The sequence below is a fragment of the Lutra lutra genome, chromosome X (assembly GCF_902655055.1).
Source record: "Lutra lutra chromosome X, mLutLut1.2, whole genome shotgun sequence".
NCBI classification, from domain to species: domain Eukaryota; kingdom Metazoa; phylum Chordata; class Mammalia; order Carnivora; family Mustelidae; genus Lutra; species Lutra lutra.
The window spans coordinates 17,824,569-17,850,155 of record NC_062296.1 but is presented as its reverse complement, the minus strand read 5'-3'; the positions used below and the strand labels follow the sequence as shown (position 1 = coordinate 17,850,155).

The following is a 25,587-nucleotide window of genomic DNA, read 5'->3' as shown; positions in this document are numbered from 1 at the left end:
TCAGCCCAATAAAGAGGAGGCAACGGAACTTTTCGAGATACCTTTTGTTCATTGGCAAGAACACACTAACTCAAGATTTCCACATGAAGATTAGGCATTGGGAGTGTGTTGTGGGGGGGTTTGTCTGGGGCTCCAGTGAGGATTGATCCCCCACTGACAGGCAGGCCGGGAAGTAGGATTGAAGGACCTTATCGACGCCCGATGGGATTTTTCCCATACTGAACAGAAAGCTAGGCAAGAGGAGGGAAAAGCACTGCATGGTCACCATACACGAGGGCTTACAAAAAAAGACCCAATGCGTTTTATTTGAACATTTATTTATTTTTTTTTCCAAAGAAATCCATGCAAAGGGAAAGAGAGAAAGAGAAAGGGAGACATGGTAACCATGGTCTAGCAACCAAACATAGGAAAATAATTTGGCACAACTTGAGTTTTTTTCTTTGCAAAAAGACGATCTATGCTACCACTAAAATTTACCTCCCTCAAAGACACCACTGATTTTCGAAAACACAACACACAGCTGGTCTTCTACTTGATGGCTGGAGGTATACAAGATAAAAAAAAAAAAGAAAAAAATAAGAAGGTGGCTCCCTTTACAGAGGAAGGCCACGGGGTGCCGCCGGGCAACACGGGTGCCGACAGGCAGAACGGGCGCCGTGCACTAGGAAGTCAGTGCACCAGCAGAAAGAAGCCCACCACGTAGATGGCCAAGCTGGTGAGAACCTTCAGCGGGGAGTGGCCGTTCCCCAGGTTGTGAGAGGCTGCTATCTCGTTGTCCTTCTGATTCACATGCTGCTTGCTTCCAGGCGCCTCGTCCACATCCAGATCATAAGCCAGTTCTGCCAAAAAGAAAAGAAGCAATTGAAATTCGGGATGCCCCACAGCCTCGGGGGTCCGCTAGTCATAGCTTAAGTGGTCTGGACCGCTGGGGTGCCCCAGCTTTCATGGAAAGGAAGGGCTCTGGCTGAGAAGGAGCTAGGGCTGGGTGTGTGGGGTGTCCGTTAGAGGAAGGAGATGGCTAGAGGGGCTCCTTCCAGAGGAGGCACCAATGGCAAGAGGCTGGCTGCTCCCCTCTGTCCTTCAGCTCTGCCCACCCACACCCCACGGTGCAGGTCAGGAGTTCTCTGCAGTCTCCCCCCAGGCAAGGCTGTGCCTGAAGGTCACTTTCACCAAATCTCACTGGTATGGAAATGTAAGGTGTTGGGTGGATGCACTCTGTGTGTGCCTTTGTGTGTCTGTGTGTCAGTGGGGATGTGGCGGTGGGGGGGGGGGGATGGTGTAGACTCCCAGTGTGCCTCTCCTGGGCCCTGTGCCCCCAGATTTTCTCCTTGAAACCTCGCTTGAATTAGAATCGAGGATAGGGTAGTTTGCCATTGAAAGTGGTTTCATTTTTCCCAAATATTTCTTTTTTGATTTATGTTGTCTTTTCGTCCCCCCTTCTTCAACACACACATGTACACACACACACACACACAGCAAAACTGACCTAATGCATAGGATTTAAACTGATATCAAGCAAAGACCAAGGAGAGGCCAATGGGTAAGGGCTTTCCTTCTTTGACCACCTTCCATTTATGAAATATGTTCAAGATTCTGAAAAGAAATTCGGATGTTGGTGCTGGCCTAAGGCAAATGTCTCTCAGAAGGCACATCTGAGTAGATGGTGGTTTCTCAGGAAATCCAAGATGGCCAGCCCTGGCCCAGAGGTCAGCTTCCTTCAGCTTTGTTTGTCCAGATTTAGAACTCAGATCAACTCCCTTGGCTTTTCTAGACTCAGTTGCCAGTGTTTCTATTTCAATAGCTTGGGAAGGGGGTGTGATGTGAGTGCCCTCACCAGCCAACTGTCCTGTGGCCAGCGGAGCCGGAAGGATCCCTCGGGGACACTGAGATACAGAGCAACAGGCCCAGAGGAATGACTGGGATGCTGCAGAGGGAAGGAAGGAAGGGGAAGGAAGGGCTCCTCTTACAAGGGATGAAACACGCAGTAAGTCACAGGAAGAAAGTGTGAGGACTCAGCTGGGCCAGGACGCACACAGAGCAGGGCCTGGGACCAGGGCTGTTGGGAGGCTGGCAACGGTTAGAGCAGGCTGCAAGGTCCAAAAAGGGCTACCATAGTTTTGGCGGCCCCCAGCAATGATGAGGGAAAGAAATTTCCGGCCTCAACTGGAACAAGATTTTACGGTCAGCCTAAGATAATATATCAAGGTTTCTTTAATTGCACGTGTTTGATACCTATCAAAAGATCAACTTTTTCTCTTAGTTTACTAACTATATTTCTTAATGCATGACAGTTCATAGCTGATGGGTATTTTTTTTTAAAAGATTTTATTTATTTATTTGACAGAGATCGCAAGTAGGCAGAGAGGCAGGCAGAGAGAGAGAGAGAGGAGGAAGCAGGCTCCCTGGACCCTGGGATCATGACCTGAGCTGAAGGGAGAAGCTTTAACCCACTGAGCCACCCAGGAGCCCCTGTAGCTGATGGGTATTAAGGTTTTCCCTCTTTTGTCATATTTAGTACAAATTAGGTTTCTATTTTGTGGTTAACTCTAGTTTTCATTGCTGTACAAAGAAACCGTGTCCTACCTTTTAATATATACGAATCTGACTACATTTTGCTTTTCTACAGCTGAGAAAGTTGTTCTCCCGGAGTGCCAAGAAGAATTCAAATCAGATTTTCCAGAGAACGCTCTTACTCAGGGAAAAGCGACTCGGCTGACTCTAATCTGGGTTTCCTCTCCCCACAAAATAAATACACAAGAAGAAAAGAAAAAGAAGAGGAGAACAAAGAGCTGCTCTCTATTTGGAAGTCAGACCTCGCTCTCGGAAAGGTGAACTGCGCGCAGCGCACAAGTGAAGGCCAAGGTCAGCACAGGCTCAGGTCACGATCGGGTTTCACCCAAGTTGAGAACACATATGGCGCTAGCTGTTGAAAGCCCAGCCTTGAGTCTCGAGGCGACTTCTCAACTTCAATGCAGAGTATTTTTAGGGTTGACCTGAATGAGCGAACTCTTAGCCTTGCTTTCAGATTCCTTTTCTGGATATGCCCCTTGTCCAACGTCAAGATGAAACAACATCTATTCACGTGACCACTCAGCCCTTGTGCTATTTATCTTGCTCCTCAAATAATCCGTGGACACTGGACAGCTTCACATCCTAGAGCAGTTATGGTAAACCTAGCAGAAGCTAAGCCCAGAAGTTTCGAATCTTCTTTGCCACCAAAGACCTTGCTTTCTATTTCTGTCTCTTGGACCCTATGTTTTGGAGTTATAAAAATGACGACCAGGGGCGCCTGGGTGGCTCGGTGGGTTAAGGCCTCTGCCTTCGGCTCGGGTCGTGATCCCAGGGTCCTGGGATCGAGCCCCACATCGGGCTCTCTGCTCTGCAGAGGGCCTGCTTCCTCCTCTCTCTCTGCCTGCCTCCCTGCCTGCTTGTGATCTCTCTGTCAAATGAATAAATAAAATCTTTAAAAAAAAATGACGACCAGAAAAAAAAAAAAATATATATATATATATAAATAAATAATGACCAGAAAAAGAAAAATGGCGACCAGTTACTGAGTCCTCATCGTGGGCCGGGCACTGTGCTAAGCTATTTATATACATTATCTCATTTAATTCAACCTTCTCAGCAATGTTGCGAGGTAGGCATTATAATTCCCATTTTACCGACGAGGAAGCTCCAGCTCAGGTTCCTTTTTTGGCCCATATTTACACAGCTGGTAAGTGACAGAGGGGCTGTTTGAATGCGGGTCAGACTCGGAAGCTCACATGAAGCTATACTGTCTTTTGAACAATTTTGCATATCAAATAAACTGTAATGATTAAGTAGTAATGGATACTTTTCTTGAAAAAAAAAGTCACCTGGATTAGTAAAATATATATTGCCAAAGAGAACTCAAGAGCATGAGAAAAGTCAGTGTTTCCACATAAAAGTGATCACGTACTTGACTGAGTATCCTTATTCAGCTTTGTGCAATCCCGAAAAGAGCTCTGGGTTTGGGGACTGAGAAGGAAAATTATGTCCCTTCAATTTCCCTGAAGAAATCAGCAGTGGGCCACCATCATGGAGATTCGAGACGAAGGGGACAGCCTAGCATGACAATGAAGCATTATGACAGACAGAGGAAATAGGGTTTGGGTCAAAAATAAATGTGGATATATTCCTGGACAAGGAAAATATGACCCAATTTAATTCAACAAACTTAATGGTAGCCTACAGTGTACCAAGTGTGGAGCCGGAAGGCTAGAGAAAGACTCAGGGCCTGCCTTCAGGAACCCCACATTCTGACAAGGAAAATGGACCGATAGACAAACCAACTAGATACTTGGCAGAAGGTAGTAAGGGCTCAGACAAAGGCACAAGCAAAACACCGTGGGGAGAGAAAAATTCCAACTAACAGGATCTGGGAAGACTTCTCAGAACAACTGGGATACAGTCAACACCACGAAGGTTGGGTGGGACCATGGCGGAACCCAATGAGCTGAGGGTTGAGCTGGGCAAAACCATTAATATCAGAGAGTGGAGGCAGGGCCTGGTCAGTAAAAGAAAGTAGCTTCTAGATGGGGGGAACATTGGGTGTATGCTGTTGTGTGTGTGTGTGTGTGTGTGTGTGTGTGTATTGCATGGTGGGTGATAAGAGGTAAGGCAGGAAGGACAAGTAAGGGCTAAATGATGGTAGATTGGGAATGCCAAGACTTTACTCTGTGGGCAACAGGGATCCATTGAAGGTTTTTAAGCACGAAATCTACTGATTGGTGTTTTTTAGAAAGATCGTTGTTAACAGTTTGGAGGACAGCCCTAGGTGGGAGAGACTTGTCAGACATCTTGTCTTGGAAAAAAACAAGCCTGTGGGAACAGTATCTGGGGATCAGCCAGTAGCAAATATGAATTTAAAAAAAAAAACCTACAAAGGAGCTAAATCTACACCAAATCAAAACTTTCTCATTTTGCTACAAACAAGATCTATTATGGGAATCATCTTAAACCATTCTAAGTCATTCATATTTTTATGTTTATCAGTGATATTCCAGAACCTATCTTTGCTGTATTATGTACATACTGTAAAAGGCACATAAATTGTTTCTACCTTACAGCTGATTGTCTGTGAAAGCTTTTGGGGCCAGCAAGGAGATTTTCACACAAAATCCGAAAATTGGTTTCTATTTGTTATCAGTTTGCCTATACCCAGGCACCATGGATAGCTGCAGTTAAGGCAGGTATCTTGGAAGGACAGATGTCAAGGAGGGTCACATAATCCACTTCATAAAGCCCATTTCCTTAGCGTACCGATGGACACACTGTTGGACGTACTGACAGACACAGTGATGGCGCATAGGGAGGCCATACTTCTGGATCAGATGGTACCGGTTCAAGGAGACATGGCAAGAACAAGAACCCTGGGGCGCTGGGTGGCTCAGCAGGTTAAGCCTCTGCCTTCGGTTCAGGTCATGATCCCAGGGTCCTGAGATCGAGTACCTCATTGGGCTTTCTGCTTAGCAGGGAGCCTGCTTTCCACTCTCTCTCTATCTGCCTCTCTGCCTACTTGTGATCTCTCTTTCTCTGTGTCAAATAAATAAATAAATAAACCTTTAAAAAAAAAACTGTTTTAAAAAAAAAAAAAAAGAACAAGAACCCTGGCCGAATTTCCCTAGGGCGGAGTCCAGCAGAGCTGCTGGTGACCCGTGTTGCTCACACAGAGACGCAGAGGCAAAAAAGGCTATTTTTAAAAAATATATGCATTTTTAAGTAAACTCTATACCTGAGGTGGGGCTTGAACTCACAGCATCAAGATCAGGAGTTGCACACTCCACAGACTAAGTCAGCCAGGTGCTCCTAGATAATCCCTTTAAAATAATCATCAGTCGTCAAGGTCCACACTTTGTGTTGAAAAGTTTTTTTGAGGGATGCCTGGGAGGCTCTGTCGGTGAAGCATCTGCTTTCAGCTCAGGTCATGATCCCAAGGTCCTGGGATCATGCCCTGTGTCTGGCTCCCTGCTCAGTGGGGAGTCTGCTTTTCCCTCTCCCTCTCCCTCTGTGTGTGTTCTCTCTCTCTCTAGCTCTCACTCTCTCTCAAATAAATAAAATCTTCGTAAAAATTTTAAAAAAAAGAAAAGTTTTTCTGAGCTGGGCAAAGCACTCTGTGGGGAACCCTCCAACCTTAGTGGAGTTCCCAGGGCAGGCTGTCCCATCCGGAGAGTCTGGAGCCCTGGACTCCAGGCCTGGCTCAGCCACTGTCTGACTAATTCACCCTGGGCAAGTCATTTCCCTCTACTCTGGCTGCCGGTCATCCCATCTGCCCCCATTAGGGACTACATGTCCTTCTAGTGTGAGTTCTCTCAGATTCCCAGGCTCTCGGGGCCCAGGGAGGGACGCGGTCTGCGGCAGGCTGCAATCTTCCCTTCGCCCACAGTAGCGCAGGGACTGTCCCCAGTAAAACCTCCCGAAGCAAGTAGGGGCAATGAGTTGCTTCCCTTGGGCTGTTCCTCAGCTACCGAATTCTTGAACCCTCTTTCTTCTTGCGCTGCACTAGGCTCAGATAAAAGACACTGGCGATCAATAAATCTGCCCTGGACTGTCTGGCTTTTCTTTAAACCTTGGCAGAAAAAGTTGCACCGAGGCCCGCGCCAGCAGAGCTTTGGGGAGAAGTTACTGGACCCAGTGCACATCAAGCCGGCAGGCACAGGCAGCCAGCGAGAAGAGCCCGCGGGCCCTCCGAAGCCACTGGGGTCTTGGGCGCGTAACAGGATGCACGTGCTTGTCCTCTGACGGCGGGGGCATCAAGGAGAGCGGGGCATGGCCATGGGGGCCTCGCCCACAGCGGCAGGCAGACCTGGAGGGCGAGCCTGCAAGGAGAGCTGGTATCACGGTACCAGGGGAGAGAAGGCTGCTGCAGAGCCAAGCATGGGGGTTTCTACCTGCTAAGCCTGCGCCGGCGGCTGGCTTCAGTCGGCCCCCAATACAGCAACAGGGCAACACCGCTCGCCCTGTGTTTCCCGCTTGCTGGGCACACAGTTGGCTCCCAGGACGAGGATGTGTGAAACCTTCAGTACATGGCTTGGTAGGCCCCAGGGGCCAAAAGCGGGCAAGCCTCTGGAAGAATCACGTGCCTTGATCTCCACGGCTCACTCTGCCGCCCTCAGGCGCTGCCATTCACTTCGGAGTCCCATGCAGATGGCGGTTTCCGGGCCAGCCGTGTCCACACCACCGTCAGCCTGCCCCGTCAACCCTGCTCCTCTGTGAACTTTCAGGTGTGAAATGACTCCTTGGACTTGAAAGCAGAAGAGGGTGACTTTGCTAATGACCCTGGGGTCTCTGGGAGTCTCGATTTTCTTCTTCATCAATCAGATGAGGGGAGGCTGGCTGCCGGGGTAGGGTGGGGGGGCGCTCTGAGTTTTAATTGGTCTAATGGGACTCCTCTCCAAATGGACCCATTGCACAATGTACCTTCTTTGTCTTTCTTTCTTTTTTTGTTTATTTATTTGATTTTGTTTTATTTATTTTTTAAGATTTTGTTTATTTATTTGACAGAGAGACACAGTGAGAAAGGGAACACAAACGGGGAGGGGGAGAGGGAGAAGCAGGCTTCCCACTGAGCAGGGAGCCCGAACTGGGGCTCCAGCCCAGGACCCGGAGATCATGACCTGAGCCGAAGGCAGACGCTTAATGACTGAGCCACCCAGGCGCCCCAACAATGTGCCTTCTTGACAAACAAGGGGAGCTGCCGATCTTGCAGACTGTAGATTCGGGGAAGAATCCGCCAGCCTCTTCCGGAAGAGGGCCAGGCAATGAGATGTCCACTTCACCGCCTACAGCTGGTTCCAGCCTATAAAACACCCTCTGGGCTGTAGAGCAATCACGGTGGGTTTCCCCTGGAGTATAGACATGGCCTCTCCCCCTACAGGCGTCTGTCGCCCAGGCCGGGCCGTGTGTGTCAGCAGGGTACACCGCAGCAGGCTAGGGCTGCCTAAAGCCATGGTATGCTTTTTCCTAAAGACAAAGAGGGGAGAGCCCCCCTCCCCGCCCCCATCTTATACTAAAACATGCAAGGCTGTGTGATGGAGGACAAATGCACTCTTGGCGAACTCATGGTATATACACCGCATAATGTCTCACTTTTACGAGGACCATCGGGTTCTGGCCCAGATTCTGAGAAACAGGGGCTCACTCTCACCCCTCACCGATGTCCAGGGTCCTTGGGGAGGAAGGTCTTAAAAGCACTGGAAGCATCCTTGGGTCATCTACGCTTTGTACGCTACTCAACACTGGAAACCGTGACTCACGTGTTCCTCGTGAATGACTTAAGGTAGGCTTTTCTATGACAACTGCCTTGCTGAGAGGGGAGACCACCACAGTAACTGCCCTTACGTGGTGTTCCAATCGCTCAGTTTACGGATACAAAATGGTGGGGTGCCTGGGTGGCTCCAGAGGTTAAATGTCTGACTTCAGCTCTGGTCACAAGCTTGGGGTCCTGGGGTTAAGCCCCGCCTGGGGCTCTGTGCTCAGCGGGGAGTCTGCTTCTCCCTCTCCCTCTGCCCCTCCCCCCTCCCCTGCTTGTGCTCTCCCTCTCTCTCTCTCTCCCTCCCTCTGACATAAATAAATCTTTTTTTTTTTTACATAAATAAATCTTAAAAGAAAAAAGAAAAAGAAAATGAATACAAAATGGTTTCCAGGGATCTGACTACGACTAATGCTTCATTATTGCATTTAGCCATTAAGAAAGGAACAAGCAAAAATATCACCTAATCCCTTTAGAAATTAAACCATTTTACTATAGAATCTTATTATAACGTGGGCCACTACTATACTTATTTAGATACATCATGAGTCAAGCCATATTCCCAGAAACAGAACAACTGTGTCCTAGAAACCCTGACAGGGGGAGTGGGTGGTGTGGGTGTCGGCCCTCCTCCACCGGCCCCAGAATTATCGCCACCTTCCACAGGAGTGTCCTGACTCCTCTCATGTTGGCAGATCCTTCTCACTCAGGGCTGCCTGGTGGCTCCACGGGAATCACACCTCACCACAGCCTTCACTTCCCACGGGAGAAATGACTTCACCCCGTGGGATGGAGACACTGTGCTCCAAGCCCCAGGGGAGAAGATTCGAGAACAGGCTTAGAGAAGGCGAGGGAAGAGAACATTGTCAAGAGGGGAGGGCTCGCGTGGTCCGACGTTTATGGAGAGGTAGAGCAATGTAAGGAACCAAGAAGCTGCTACTGAAAGTGTCAACTAGATCATTACAGGAGACTCTGTAGAGAAGCTCAGTCGGGCTGCTGGGTGAGAGAACAGAGCGTCTGGAGTTGAGGACAGAGCGGGAGCTCATATGGGTTCACGGAGTCCTGATCAGCCTTTGGAGAAACTTGAATGAGTGAAACAAAGCACTGTCACCTGGACTGTGCCCCAGAGACCACGTCACGTTACGTCACTAGTCTGTACAACCACACCTGGTTAGAAGGTGCTTCCAGAGTGCCGACTCAAGACAGCCTTTGGAAATGCTGAATTCTTGTGATCCTTGATACACTGACAACCTCAACTAGACTCTCAGAGACTTGTGTACCCATGTCCACAGCCAATTACTCACCATGGCCAAACGGTGGAAGCAACCCAAGTGTTCATCAATGTAAGAACGGATAAACAGAATGTGGTACATCTGTACAATGGAGTATCATTCAGCCACAGAAAGGAACACAGGACTGACACATGCCACAGCATGTGTAAAACTTGAGAACATGAGGCTCGGGGGCACCCGGGTGGCTCAGTCAGTTAAGCGTCTGCCTTCAGCTCGGATCGTGATCCCGGGGTCCTGGGATTGAGCCCTGCATCGGGCTCTCTGCTCAGTGGGGAATCTGTTTCTCCCTCTACCCTTCCTCCCTGCTTCTGATTTCTCTCTCTCTCTCTCAAATAAATAAATAAAATCTTTAAAAACAAACAAATAAACAAACGTGATGTTCAGCGAAAGAAACCAGTCACAAAATACCACATGGCATATGACTCCATTATATGAAATGTGCAGAAAAGGTAACTTTTGGAAAGAGGGGTAATGGTTGGGTAACATTCTGAAACATAATTGATGTCCCCAAATTGTATACTTAGTGGTTTAAATGGCAGGTTTTATGTTATATACGTTTTACCGTGATTAAAAAAAAAAACCTATAGAAACCAAACATAATGTCCTCTGGGGCAAATCCCAGTTCCTAAAAAAAAATATTCCAGTATTTTACTTTGCAGAGAGCTGTGTGAACGTACCCCAGACCAAAGCATCCACCCCCATGTGGCACTCCTTCGGCGCTTTGAAAGTCAAGTTGTCCAAAAGAATTAAAATGGATGGATACTTAGACACTAGCCCAGAACTGCAAATGTGACTTCTCAGTTGGGAATGGTGGAAAGAGGGCAGTTTAGGTCAAGGATTTTAATCAGAGGCTATTTTAAGAGAAATTTTTATACAAGCTCGGGAAACGTCCGTGTATTTCTGGGGCTCACACAGATGATGCTAAGCTGAAACCATATTTAAAAAACATCAGCGAACGGATACACTCTGTCTTCATTTCTTTAACAAAAACTTAATGGTTTAGATTCACGGAGCTCTGTTTACGATATAAATTTCAGGCATGACACCACTACAGAGCTATGCATCCCTGGGCTTTGAGGATATAGAAGGAAAACACAACATGTCACTCATTGTAGTCAAATCTGATTGCTGGTGAGATGTCAGGAGAGCGAGGGAGGGCCTATGGTCCTTCAGAGCCCAGCCTCCAAGATCCTCAATGAAAAGCACCGTGAGAGCATGTGGGGCAAGGTTTTAGATCCCCTTGGATGGGAAGCCCCAGAGTGTGGTAATCTTCCATTTTTAATAAGCCATGGTGGATCTTACCAAAAAATACACATAAGAATCAACATGTTTGCAATGTCCTGGCAATGCCCAACAGCAGAGAAAATTGTAATTAGAATAATGAATGGGTCCAAATGGCTCGAGTCCCTGAAAAACACTCGGCCCGGCTGTGGGAACACTGCAGGCCAGAAATTGACAGCAGGCAGGTGTCCTCATAAATGAAAGAGGAAAAAAAGCCTCCTTAAGTTGTTCCATCTGAATTTCTTCCTCAAAAACTCTCCAATGGTGAAACACCTCCATCATCATCGGTGGGATTTGGGGAATTGAGATTACTTTCACCTCAATTTACTTGGAAGAACACATCATCAGGTTGGCTCCGTCTTCCTACCTTCCCATCTTTGGGTCTGGATTGCCAGTACGCCCCCGTTCTCACATTCACCCAGGCGATCCCGACTAGTTCTCGCTTCCCTTCAGCCCCTCTCGCCTCCCAACCCCGCCCTCCCCCATAGTCCTCAGCTTCCCAGCGGAAGAAGATACTCTCTCCTCTCCAATGACCCACCGCTGTCCAGGAAGCAGGACTGTTCTAGACTGTGACAGCAGGAACAAGACAACGCCTCTTCCTAAATCACAGGTTGGATCACATCCGCCTCTTCCTCAGAATCCTTTGATGGCTCCCTACTGGATGTGAGATCAAGTCCTATGTCCTTAGAATGGCTTTCACCAGCTATTCCTCATATTCTCTTGCTTTCTAGTTTCCACTGCCCATATATTTCTCCAGGCACCATATACCAGAGTCATACCATCCCATTCATTGTTTGCTGTAAAAGGCAAGTTCTTGGAAGTTCCCACGTCTTTCTCCATACTGTTCCCTCAGTCTGGGGTGGTCTTATATGATACCTCTTCCAGGAAGCCTTCCCATCTTGCCCCTGCCAAAAAAAATCCCTTCTGTCTCTGGCTCTTAGCTGGATTGTACTTCTTGTATAGCATGTCTCAGTCTGTCTCATAGGAGACTTAGTATTTCTACATTCCTGTCCTCAGCTAGACTGTGAGCCCCATCAAAGTAAGAAATAAGTCTTATTCATCCCTGTGGCTGCCACACAGAACCTGGCAAGCACGGATGCTTACAGACATGTTTGTTGACTGACTGACTGACTGAGCCAACACATTATCTCATTCTCCTGAGAGTACAGGCAGGGGCAGGGCCACTCCCTTAGCAGATACCCTTCCCAAAGGGTCTCTCCTCCCGACCTGATGATTTTGCAAGGGGAAAAGAGTCCTGCGGAGCTATGATGAAGACAAGACAAGGGCAGGGCGGTGGTGGGGAGGGGTGGCCCAGGCAGCAAATGGCAGGGCTCTGATCCTGACCTCTAGATTCCGAAGCCCTGCTGACAACAGCCACTTCTCCTTACCCCCAGCGTCAGTTCCCTGCACTTGGGGTGCATGGGATCTACAAAGATTACTTTCTTATTCCCTTTTGCTGCCTGGAATTTGATGCCTTGCTATGTAACCAGCTGACACAAGCCGGCATTCCGCGGGCCATGCTGGGCAGGAAACAGGTTTTCTGGGGAGCAGGTTCCATTTATTTCTTACTTGGAAACTTCGCGATCGGGTTCCCATACCTTTGACCTCTGCCTTTGCACTGCCATCTACCCGCCCTGACCACGCCCTGCCCTTTTCCTTGCCACTGATTCCTAAGCCTTGGGGACTGCTGGTGATTAGAATTTCAGTGCCCAGCTGTGTGACATCAAAGTAGAGCTTCGTTCGGGAAGTCCTTTGCTTGGCCGTAATAGGACAAAGTAATGAGCCTTGCGTCCCCGCCCCGACGCAGGCTGGGACCCTCACCCCTCGCAGAGCTCTGTGGGATGGCTGCCAGGAAAATACAGTTACATGCTGGCCTGGGGAATAAATACACTGCCTTCACCTAAAAGTTCTGTGTTTTCATTTCCCCCTCTTTCCACTTCTCTATTCACTCCTTTTTCTCTTCCCATTGCTCCTTAAACTCATTTCCTGTGTCCAATTATTCTCTCCTCTTCTGTCTAGTCCGCGCTGCACTAAGCATTCTCTGCTGTCTCCACTGTGATGTTTCCCATACCCCCAGGCAAGGGGCAAGGCTGGAATCTTCTGGTGGATTTTGAATCTTAAAGATGCTTTTCTGTTCCTTCCCACTTTGAACTGAAACCTCTCACCAGGTTTCTGTTTACTTTAAAAGTGGTTCTAGTGTCCTCTTCCTTATTCTTATACTGTTTACCACTCTGTGCCATTTCCCTGGTCCTGCCTGATCCACCCTCCCTCCTCCCCTGCACCCACCCACGGCCCCTCTGTAATCTCCCTTCTTCGCACTCCATACCCATGCGATTTTATTTTTATTTTAAGTCATCTCTATACCCAGTGTGGGGCTCAAACTCCTGACCCGAGGATCAAGAGTCGCTCGCTCCACGGACTGAGCTGGCCAGGCGCCCACCATGCTAGTGTAGTCACTATTTCATGGCTTTGTCTTTTTCTTAAGGAAAAAAATGCCTTGGACTTAAATAAAGAACATTCTAACAATTTGTGCAACCTGAAAATTGCATAGCCTGCCCTGAAACAGTGAGCTCTATCTCTGGAGGTGGTCTCAGAATGTGTGGACAGCCATTTGGTAGTGATATCAGTAAGGGGGTTCAAACATAGAATGACGGTGAGGTAAATAGTATCTGATGATCGTTAGGGGCGCCTGGGTGGCTCAGTGGGTTAAGCCGCTGCCTTCGGCTCAGGTCATGATCTCAGGGTCCTGGGATCGAGTCCCGCATCGGGCTCTCTGCTCAGCAGGGAGCCTGCTTCCCTCTCTCTCTCTCTGCCTGCCTTTCTGTCTACTTGTGATCTCTCTCTGTCAAATAAATAAATAAAATCTTTAAAAAAAATAGTATCTGATGATCGTCCAACCCTGAGATTCTAAGATTTCCGCTCTTTAGAGGTCTTATGGCACGGATAAAGGGGGAAGGGACTGGGTTCAAGTGACCTTTGCATTCCTCCCTTTGACACAGATACTGTGTGCAGAGGAATCTAAAGGGACGACTTTCTCTCAGTGAAAGGGATGCTGTCTTTTGGAGACCACGACTGGCTTAGAGAGGAGGGCTTTAAGTTTTCCAAGGAGCTGATCAACCAAGACATCATTTTAAGGGAGTAACTCTTGACCTGCCTAAAATGGGGAGAGAGAACCACATCAGCATCGTCTGTCCAGCTTACAAATGTAGGGCCTAAGTGTCCGAAATGATGTGAATATTTATCAGGCAATACAGAATGTACAGAATGGGATGGGGTGGTCAATAAAGGACACTGCCTAGGCAGAGATGGAGCGCTGAACTCAGGAACTGTTTCTACTGAATCTTTTCCCTACCACTCTTGAACAGTTAGTGGTAACTTGCAAGTGGTAGACATCTTGCTCAAAGCCGCCATAGGATGGGATCACTCAGGATCCACAGGAAGAAAAGAAGAGGCATCAGATGGAGAAAATTCATTTTGGGAACATGATCAGGACATAAGTTGGAAGAACCCGGCGGGGAGGGAAGGCAACTGAGGACAGAAAGCTGGATAATCATCATACAAATAGCTCTGTGGGCCTTAGAACAAAGAAGGCAAGTCCAGAGGGAGGCCAGGAAAGGTAAAAAGATGCCAAGTGGCCCAAACCCACAGCTATAAAGATGTAAGAAGGAAAAGGGAAAATTCTCCTACAAAGGGTGGCAGCCAGGTCACTAAGCAGGAGTAGAGGAAGAAGCAAGAAGATATTAAGCCAAAATAAAAAGAAGATGCACCGAGCAAGAAATGAGTATTTTTAAAAAAGATATTTATTTATTTGACAGACAGAAATCACAAGTAGGCAGAGAGGCAGGCAGAGAGAGAGGGGAGGAAGCAGGCTCCCTGCCGAGCAGAGAGCCCGATGCGGGGCTCGATCCCAAGATCCTGAGACCATGACCTGAGCCAAAGGCAGAGGCTTTAACCCACTGAGCCATCCAGGTGCCCCAAGAAATGAGTATTTTAATGAAGTAGAGTCAAGGGTGGACCCAGTTCTTTATAACTGAGAAGGGGGCAGGAATTTGGGGTAATGTCTTTACCTACCTACGGGATACACCGAATGTGCTGGTCAACCAAGACAAACGCATCCTGCTGTTGGCCAAGTGGAATGAAGGAGGGAAGCAGGAAAGCATCTGAGAAGAACCAGGTGTCGGCATAATAGAGGCATCCGAAGATGAACAATGGGTGAAAAGAGGAATGGGGATTAAGGAGGGTGCTTGTCATGATGAGCACTGGGAGAGTGTGGAAGCGTGGAATGGCTCTGTGGGACACCCGAAGCTCATATTACCCTGGACATGAACTATACTGGAAGTAAAACCAAGATTAAAAAAGAAAAGAAAAGAAAATGAATGATAGCATGTCAGAGTGAACAGGCCTTGCATGGCCAATAAAGATGCCATGTTTAAACACATCAAAATGCAATCAACAACAACAAAAGGTGGAAACTGGGGCCATAGAGCCTGGTACCCTAAACTTCTGCAAACAGATGCTAAAAAAAAATGATGGAAATAAACACAGCAGGTCCTCTGCAATTATCCAAAGGGAAACAGGGACTAGGGTGGTAATATTCATTGCTCGGTGAAAAGCAAATCAAATGCAAGGTAGTTTCTGGCACTGCGAGAGGGTGGCAGAGAATCAGGATGTGGCATCAGTAGTCTCTTGTGACTCCTGTTATTTTATCTCATGGGGGCTTTCCCAGCCAGTTAGGAAGAGGAGAGTAGACTGGAAAGTTCTCCCTTGGAGTCATAGGCTGCTCCAAACTAAATTCCCATGCACTGTTTTGTGTTCTCTCTCTCTCTCTTTTTTCTTTTTCAACAACTTTATTGAGGTACGGTTTAAATACTATAACATTCACCCATTTCAAATTCATTTCCAGAGAACAATTCAATGATTTTCAGTGAAATTTAGCAAGGTGTGCAACCGACATCCTAATTCCACTTCTGAGCATTTTCATCAGCCCAATAAGATTCCTCATGCCAGGTTATAGCTGAACTTTCCATGGAGTCTTTTTCCTTTGAGCTCTCTTCCAGCATCCAATACTGCTGGCCACTCTCTATTTTGAAGCTTGGCTTCCCCTTAGTTTCGGATTCCCCTCCCTGCAGGCTGTCCTCTGCCTCTCGGGACCATTCTTAAATTCCTCTGAGAATCCCTGAAGCTGTTTTTCTTAAAGATGGGTGTTCTCTCTCATCTCTTCCTTGGCCCTTCGCTCTTCTTGCTTTATGCGTCTTCCCGAATGTTCTCTTCAGTGCCCCTGGCTTTAGGTTTCACTGAGGAGGATTCCCAAATCTCTCTCTTTCTCCGACATCTCTCTGGAGAGCTAACTGCTCCCAGGCCATTTCTACCTAGACGGCTCTCCGGCAACTCAGACCCAACAAGCCACCAATTATGTGGCATTTCTAGTCTCTCAAGTGCCCAACTCCTGTCCTCCCCACCCCACCCTCGCCCCCCTTCCCCTCCTGGTTTGGTGATTTCCTCTTACTGGCCATCCAGTTGCCTAAGCCCAAAACAGGCAAGGCTCCCTAATTCCTCCTCCTTTTTCACCCCCTGGGTCTAATTAATGATGCACCTGTTACGTTCTGTGTCCTCAGGACTTAGTGAATTCTCTCCCTTTCCATTGCCATTGGGACTGCTTAGATTAGGCTTGCGTTATCTCTCACCTGGACCAGCAGCCTCCCTGTTTTGTCCCCATGCAAACCACGCTCTTGCACTGTTGATAGGGTCCTTTTATTTTGTTAATTTTTAAGCTACTCAACACATGAATGCATTCTTGAAGCTAAAGGTTCAAACAACACCTGAGTCTATAGAGCAACAAAGAAAGCCCTCCATCCTTTCCACCTCCCCCCAGGGGCAGTGACTGGTAAATAATGAAATACTGGTACTTTCCATGCATATGCATATGCTTCAATCTCTCGGAAATCTTTGTATATTAATACACATAGAATGGTCCCATTCTTTTAACCACTGCAAGAAATTCCATAGCATGAATTATCACCATTAGCTGTTTCCCCACTGAAAGGCATTCTGTTTGCACCTCACTCCTTTCCGGTCCAAACAGCGCTGCAGTGGGCATCCTCTGACACACACTTGGATACATGGTGTATTTCCAGAAGGTCTATTCCTAGGAGAAAGCTGGCATGTAGGCATGGAGACTGCATGGGAGCGAGCTTGCAGGGCAGTACGACAGAAGGTGGGAAAGACTGGCTGGAGAAGATTTGAGAGAAAGGAGATGAATGAATTTTTCTTAAAAAGATAACGTGGAGGGGTGCCTGGGTGGCTCTGTTCATGATCCCGGGGTCCTGGTATGGAGCCCCATGTCGGGCTCTTTGCTCCACGGGGAGCCTGCTTCCTTCTCTCTGCCTGCCTCTCTGCCTACTTGTGATCTCTGTCTGTCAAATGAATAAATAAAATCTTAAAAAAAAAAAAAGATAACTTAGAGGCTATTGAGATATAGGACGGTATTAGGAAATCTTTGGGGAAAAAAATCATCTTGGAATGTGATCACCCGAATGCAACAGCTATTAAAAAAAAAAAAAAAAAGACCTGATTCATTTAAAACAAACTATGCCTTTCCAAGCTAGGACAAATCTGGCTGGGCACGAGGGCCATAAAGACAAGCTAGAAGTCCAGTGACCCATGGGTGAATGAGAGTTGGCAATGACCGGTTATGACCCTGAACTACAGAAACTGGGTTGTGGAGCACGTCCTCATACACACACTTCCCTACGGTCCTTGGTTGTACCCATCTTCCTGTTGCTTTTCATTTTGCTTTTCCCGATTTTAAGTGGATGTTGAGAAAACGTCTCAGAGAAGGGAATCCAGAGAAAATAGGTCTTTTGATGAATTGCTACAGAAAAGATATTTATCTGTTGGTGATGTGGGAAACAGAGGCAGAAAAAAAGTTATTAAATTTCCTTACTACCTAGAGCCCGCTGACAAGTCCTTGAAACAGGCAGAGTGACATTCCTTGAGGGACTCAACCCCCTCCACCTTAATACTCTGCTAAGGGCAAAAGGCGATCCTAGCCTGACCACCCCCCCCCCCCCCACCAGGATCCTGTAAGTCTGCTTTAACATATAAACATTCCTTTGGAAAGTTCCTTTATCTCTAAACCCTCCAAGATACATGCTGGCAATCGTTCCCCAAGCATACGGCCCACTGATATACATCTGAAGGGTCTCATGACTAAGGTTTTATTCGATGATAATAAATGACCTTTTCCCAACAACAGCTAGCCCCCTCAAGGTGCTGGAAACCTTGCTTCCAAAATTCCTTAGAGACTTAAGCTATCCCTGAACCCTCCCAACTTGGAAGTACATAATGGACCACCCCTCACGACCCCGGGGGAGCAGCAGCAGCAACCCCTGCCCAGGGGTCCTGTCCTCGCTTTAATAAACCACCATTTGCACCAAAGATCTCTCGAGAATTCTTTCTTGGTCATTGGCTCCGGACTCCACCCCACTGAACCTCACTTATATTCTAAAACTTCAGCAGTGACATGTGATTCACTTCCAAAAGTAGTGACATTTCGGTCCCAAGATCCAGTTGGCGGAGAATTTTTAATGACGCAGTAAGTTTATCGCTCAGCCAGGCAAGCCCACAACCACGTAAGCAGCAAAGCAACAACGGAAAGGGAAAATCAAAATGAGCAAACTGTAATTAGGTATGCAATGTCCCCAGAGAAAGCAATTTGCTAAAGGGATTAGCACCATTAAAGATGCATTCTCCTTAAATAGAGCTTGTTTTCTTCAATTGATTTGTCCCAATCAGGTCTCCCCGTGTTCCTGCAGAAATTCTGTTGTCTGCTTCATTTCTCTGCTGAGAGATTAGAGGAAGTAAATTGAGCTTCTCCCGTCACTATGATTTCCTCCCAAATGGAAGAAGTATTAACAGAGGGCCATAGAGACAGATTACAGTTTAGGTCACCCCGGGGAGAGATCCAAAGCCCCCTTTTGACTAACAACAAGGTAAATTAATCCTCAAATCTTTCTCCTTCGCATTAAGCCCAAGACCAAGTTTAGGAGGCCTCCTTTTCAACCTGATTTTTGTTGGTTTCATCTTTCTCATGCCCCAGCTGCCAGGCGGGCGGGCGGGCAGATGGACAAGCAGCACTCAGAGAGTGAGGGGCCTGGACCACAGACTCCAGCAGCGTTCAACACCAGCCAGTCTCCCTCTGCCTCCCTCCTTCACCTCCCTTTGTTCTCTTTTCTCTATAGCTTCCTTCCCTGAGACCTCCTGGAACCTTGCCCTTTCCAGGGTAGCTTTGTGTGTGTGGTGGAGGGAAAGAGCGTTGAAATGGATCTGATTCTGGGTCCTCGTCTTTGCGACCACGACCTGAGTCCTTCTGAGGCTGTTCGGTTTAACTGTGTTCTCACATGTAAGGCCTGGAAGCAGAGGTGGCCGCCACGGGAGTGGGGAATGGGAGGGTCTGGGTTAAGTCTGGTGGGGTCAATGTCATGCATCAGTGAAACACTCGGGCGAGGGCTAGGAACATTTATTGATGTCCTAGGCCCCAGGCAGGCCAGTGGAGACAGGAGAAGACCCCAAGTCTGCCCTCGATGAGCTCTCTGTGCTATTGGGAGGATGAGATGGTTGTACCAAAAAACCAAAAAAACAGAAAAAACTTGTATCCAGGTTGGAACGGGAGGAGCGAGGAGCGCCCCAAGAGAGCCGTGAACCAAGTGCAGGGGCAACTCAGAGCAGGAGGGGAGGGTGTTGAGGGCTGTGAGCAGGGGAATCCGGGGAAGCGGGATCCACAGTCCTTTCCTGCTGGGCCTGTAAGCGGAGAACACTGTTGTCACTGCTTCTCCAGTGCGTTAAGAGGTATGATGTGACTTATAAACCATCATGGGCTCCACAAGCATGGCATTTTTGTTCTTTGGGAAAACCATGACTGCTAGACCTTTCTCAGAAGAAACGTTGCTCAGGAACCCAAGTAAACCTCTCGTGCCTTCACACGGCCCCCCAACTCCCTTTTTACGTCCATGCTCCCATGCTCTGTCTCTCATCTTTATTGTCTGGCGACCCAAAGCTTTCAAGGAAGGATTCTAGTCGGTGACTGACAGGAAATCCAAGTCAGTCACCTGGACCCTCCCGTGCAGAAGGAGTGGGTCGCCGGCCATGTCCCCTTACGTGCGGGTTGGGGTTCCCAGCGCGGCACTGGGGCGACCGCAGCCACGCCTGCCTGGCCCGTGTTCCGTGTATCTGAGCACGGGCCTGGTAGGGTGCAGCTGCTCTTCAAATGAAACCCTAAACCCTTTCAAACCCTCGACAATCTTTCTACTTTCCCAGCTTGCAAGGCTCTGAAGATTTCCCTCTGTACATTTTTTTCAGCATGACGTGAGATGCTGGTTAGTCAAGAGCGATTTAGGAGAATGTCTTTTCAGTGGAGACTCCTTCAAAACAGAGTTCCTTTTCCCCCTAGGGTTTTTGCCATTAACTATCTCTCAGGTTATTTGCACATTTTATGAACTGCAGAGTGACTGTATTCCCACTTAAAAACACACAAACAAACTTGGATAGGTACTTTGCCAGTCCCGATAATTGAAAGGAACACAATTAAAAGCCAGACAGAGATAGGGAAGGAGGTCAGGTGCCACGTGATAAGAAACTAACAAACCTTGTGTCTCACATCCTTATCCCTGCTTAAAGAAAGATAGGAGAATTTACTTTGACAACGCCGTACAGGTCTGACTGAGGAAGTAAATACACTACTTTCCAGAGTTTTTGAGCGAGAGGCCCTACTGAGCTAGCTGTGATTGCCCTTTACCTCCCCCCACCCACCCCCCCAGCGCCTATTCTAAAATATCCACTCACCTTGGGTGAGAAGCACGTCCACTCCCGGTACTGGAGTTATGGGAAGGTTTCTCATCTAGTAGCTTGGTAAGCAGAGGCTATCAGCTTGAATTACTGAAATTAGCAAGGCTAATGCCATGTCACTATTCAAAACTCTGCCAATTTGGAATTTCTTAATGGCCTCAGGAGAGGGAGTCTTTCTACATCCTACAATCTCTCTCCATTCTTACCTAAATTCCTTCTCATAGATGTTATGAATGGCCTGTTTTGTAGCCAACACAAACTTTGTCCAGTAAAATAATGTAAGGAACTCAGAATGAAAAGAGATTAGCTGTTCCTGGCTCCTGTGATTTTAAAGCAGAAATAACTTTGGCTTCTACTGATTCATAGACAAAGCTTGAAATGCAAAGCATGCTCAACTCTAGATTCAGCATGAAAAGGACCTTAAAATATGCCCAAGTGCAAGTAATGGACTTATTAAAGGGAAGAAAAGAGCTACTTTCACACACTCCCAAGCTCTTTAGTTCTGTCATATCAGTAATCTTGCTTAAGAATTTCATTCTATTTACATTTCTTCTCCCTTGAAATATCCTCAGAACTCATATGGCGTCAAATATTGAAGCTTGTAAGACGTTAATTTCTTTATGTTAATTAAGGGGAAGGCATGTAAAGTGGACGAGAGCTGGAACTCTGAGCCCTTGCAACCATTTCAATAGGAATTAAAAATCAGTTCAGGGGTTTTAATTGAACACCTGATCATTTGTCATCAAAGATATTTGGGGAAGCCAAGTTCAAGTGTCTTCTTTGGACTCTTTTTGGCAGTGTTCCAGAGCAAGTGCATTTCCCATTAGGGAATTCAGGGTTTATAGCTGATGACAGGACTCATGTGGCATCAAATACTGAAGTCTGTAAGACCTTAGCCTGGGAGGTTTTCAAGCCTCAGTACATAAAGCACAGAGCTCTAAAATACACACATGCACCCACACAGAGGCTTTCTGTTTCAACTTTCAGAGAACTCAAAAAGAATGAAAATTGTGCCTGAAAAACTTTGGGGCATCTTGGGATATTTGTAGGATATCAAACAGGCACGGGAGTCCCGAGAACCTTCCCCAGCAGCATTCAAGAGAGTAGAGAGTGTCATTCAGTTCCTCGGAGAGATAGGAAATTCTAGTCTCGATTGTCCCAAGATGCAGAATAAATTCACTCATGCCTGTGCCTCAGTGTCCACCTGCGGTGTCGTTAATGTAGTAAAGTAGGACTTAGATGGAATTTGCACAGGCAGATCCATTTTGATTAGACACCAGTCTGTTTCCATAGGCTTAGTTAGAACCCCAGAACCACCATGCGGGTATCAGGATCCCCGAAAAGGCAGAGGGAGTGACTGAGTGTCCTAGGTTTCTAACCCTCTTTCTCTCACCTCCATCGGACCAGCCCCGCATGTGGCCACACTCCTTTAAATCTGAGCTCTTGTTTGCTAATCTGCAAAATGGGCACAGTACCACCACCTTCGCAGGACTGTAGAGGGAATGAAGAGATACTGCATGTGTCCCAGTTTGTGGACCAAAGAGAGGGAAAGGGTTGGGAACGAGAAGGAAGAAAAGGGACAACGGTCTCTGTCTCTGTCTCTGAAAAGGCGTAGGGGAGAATAATGCAAGGCTGAGTTTGGGTGTATTTAAACTTTGTTCAGGAACCATTACATGAAGGTGGGCTACAAGATTCCAAAACCCCTGTAGGGACAAAAAGCAAGGGGACCATCTAATGCTATGGACAGAAGACAAAAGATCTGTTTTTGTTGAACTTAACTTCCTTTTTTAGAAAGTCAGTCCTATTGTTTTGTGTCTAGATAGCCTGAGTTTGAATATGCACAGTTGCTTGTAGTTAACGTGAAAAAGGTTAAAAACATTCTGGCGGTGGCAGCCTGGGAGACCCAGTCGGTTGAGAACCCAACTCTTGGTTTCCGCTCAGGTTGTGATCTCGAGGTTGTGAGACACTGAGCCTCGCGTTGGGCTCCACACTCGGTGAGGAGTCCGCTTGAATTTCTCTCTCCCTCTCCCTCTGTTCCTCCCCCCACCCCCCCCATGCTTGCTCTCTCTTTCTCTGGAATAAATAAATCTTTTTTTTTAAAAAAAGCCATTCTTACAAATTCTGCTCAAATGGGAAAATAAAGAGCCAGTTACAGATCATAGTTAAAACTAAAGATATGAAATTTCTTTAAGTTTATTTATTTAAGTCATCTCTACACCCCAGGTGGGGCTCAAACTCATGACCCCGAGATCAAGAGTCACATACTCTACCTACCAGGCCAGTCAGGTGCCCCAAAACAAAATGTTTCCTTATATAAAGTTCCAGGAAGTATTTTTAAATGCCAGATCCTAGATTTTCAGATCTAAATCAAGTTGCTACTCCTTACAGCTTCATTATTCATAATAAATGACAACTAGACCATTGGTCATATTTGAAATAACAAAGTTTAAATACTTGCATTTTCTTTTTGAGGCAGTTCAGTCTCCTTGGCTCTTCATTCTCTGATAAAGTTTCCCTAAATTTGGTTCCTCCATAGCCAGGACTCCAGGGTCCAGGCATCAGGGAGGATTTCATTCACACTCAACCCAGCTTTCTATTTCCACTGTGTACACCCAGACCATTTCCAGAGATGAGGTGTTCCTCTGCCTTGGCCCTCTATCAAGGGACTGGGAGGGCTCTGGCCAACCATTTCCCACTCCCAGGCTGCTTCTTGGAGAAGAGTGTGCTAGAGAGATTAGGCCAACTCCAGATTATGGATTCTTTTTCTTTAAAAAAAAAAAAAGATTTTATTTATTTATTTGACAGAGAGATAGAGAGAGAGAGAAAGAGAGAGCAAGAGAGGGAACACAAGCAGAGGGAGTAGGAGTGGGAGAGGGAGAAGCAGGCTTCCCGCTGAGCAGGGAGCCTGATGTGGGGCTCCATCCCAGGACACTGGGATTATGACCCAAGCCAAAGGCAGACGCTTAACCACTGAGCCACCCAGGTGCCCCCCAGTTAAGGAGATGAGAGGGATGGTAGGATCAAGTCCGGGATTTGGGCCTACCCTCTGGTGACCTGCCCCTGTTACTTTGGTCTGTTCCCATTTATCAACCTTGAACTCTGCTCTCAGCCCATCAGCTTCTTAGGAGAGATGGGTCCACAGAAATAACTAGGATCTGTACACACCGAGAATTTTGATAGCCGCATTGCTATTAATGCCTCCTTCCACCTGGGGCAAAATTGAGAAGACAAGTGTATCTTTGCTCCCGTCTTTACCTGACTGGCCCTGTGCCCTTCTTCATCCTCTGAAGAGATTGGATGACTTCATGCTATTGCTAGCTGATTGGGGCAACCTTCCTGGTCTGGCGCTGCCTAACCAGTACCCGCTTCTCTCAACATGGCCTTCCCAAAGCCCTGGGTTTTGTTGAAGTGGCAACAGAAAGCCATGGGCAAACCAGAGAATCTCATGCCTTTCCAGGGCTTCATATCATACAGTGCACAGTCCAAGAGTACAAAATAGACCTGAGAAGGAAGTAGAGTGTTTACCAATAAAGATCCCAGCCCAGGAGCTGGATGACATAGCAGCCGATACTGGCTTTACTACATCTCAACTCTGGTTTCTGGCAAGTGACATAACTTCTCTGAGCCCTAGTTACCTCACCTATAAAACAGGGTTGCTCTGAGGAGATGCAAAAGCTTTCAGCATGGTATCTGGCATGCAGTAGGCGTCTAATAAATGTAAGCATTCCATGAAAAGGTGGACAGGGATGGAAGAGTCCCAACCTCCCTAGGCCCTCAAGGTGTAAAAGGCCTTTCAAAATCATAGGTCCTTAACTGTGCATGTCAGTGGGTTCAAGCTCTAGGGACCTTTAATTCTGGTACCGATTTTCATCTTTCTAAGGTAACAATTTACGAACTCTTTTTCCTCTTGGTGCTTCGTTTGGCAGATCCAACACAAATATGCTAATAACACAAACCGCAAGAAGAATGGAAGATGAACAATCAATAGAACCACTATGAAAATATCAGGCAGATGCTCTTCTTTCAACTGGTTCAAAGTTGCTAAGTCTTCATGCTGATGTCTCCTTTTTCAACAAATATGTTGCCGCAGATGGTTTATATCCTTTCCATTAAACTGTGGGATTTCACATGTATGGGAGGTGCTAGGCAAAGATGCAGAAACTGTCCCATCTTTAATACCCCGCTATAGAATAGTCAGGCTTTCCAGCACCCACTGCCCCACGTTCTTCCCAGCTAGACCCCATGTTCCACTCCTGACCCCCCACAGTAGCCTTGTAGGGACAAATAAAAGCAGACCTTGGGAGCTGTCAGATCACTGCTCTGAAGTCCCTAGTGCCTCACTGCTCTTTGTAGGATTAAATCCAAACTCTTAGATTCTTTTGGGCCTTCCTTCCCCCTAAAGAGCAGGCACTGCCATACCTAGCTTCTTTATCCTCACTGTGCTAGTCGCAAAGAAGGTGCTCAGTATAAATCTGAGAGTTGAGCTGAAATGCCAGGCTGAACGGAATTCCCTCCCTCCGAACACCTTCTCTTCATGCCTTGCACCTTCCCAAGTTAATGGTGATGAGGGAAGCCTCCCGCACCATCAGTAGGGCTTTGACACTCACACCCTCCGGATGCAATGAACCAGGGAGGAACTTGGGAAACTTGGAAGGTCACCATGAATGCTGGTTAAATAGCTCATCCCCAAGGGACTTGTAACTCTGGAGCCCTTAACAGATTTATGCTTTTTGGTTGAGCTGAGCCATGAAATGATTTGAGGTAAGAAGGAAAAAGAATTCCTGAGAGTGTAAGGAAGATAGCGATCTCAATGCAAATCCAAGCTCTACCCCTCGCTGACAGTAAGATGCTGGGAAAGTTGCTTTACTTCTGTTAGCCCTGGTTTTGTCATCTCTC

The 25,587-nt window shown here is 47.2% G+C and overlaps 1 protein-coding gene across 1 annotated transcript in view; it reads right to left on the bottom strand.

The window, feature by feature from the left end:
• Positions 1-300: 300 nt before the first annotated feature.
• Positions 301-25,587, bottom strand: part of GPC3 (glypican 3) — a 403,047-nt gene continuing 377,760 nt past the window's right edge. The window contains exon 8 of the mRNA XM_047716543.1: positions 301-839. Coding sequence (XP_047572499.1) covers positions 670-839 — 170 coding nt within the window. The 3' untranslated portion in view covers positions 301-669. The remainder of the gene's footprint in view (positions 840-25,587) is intronic.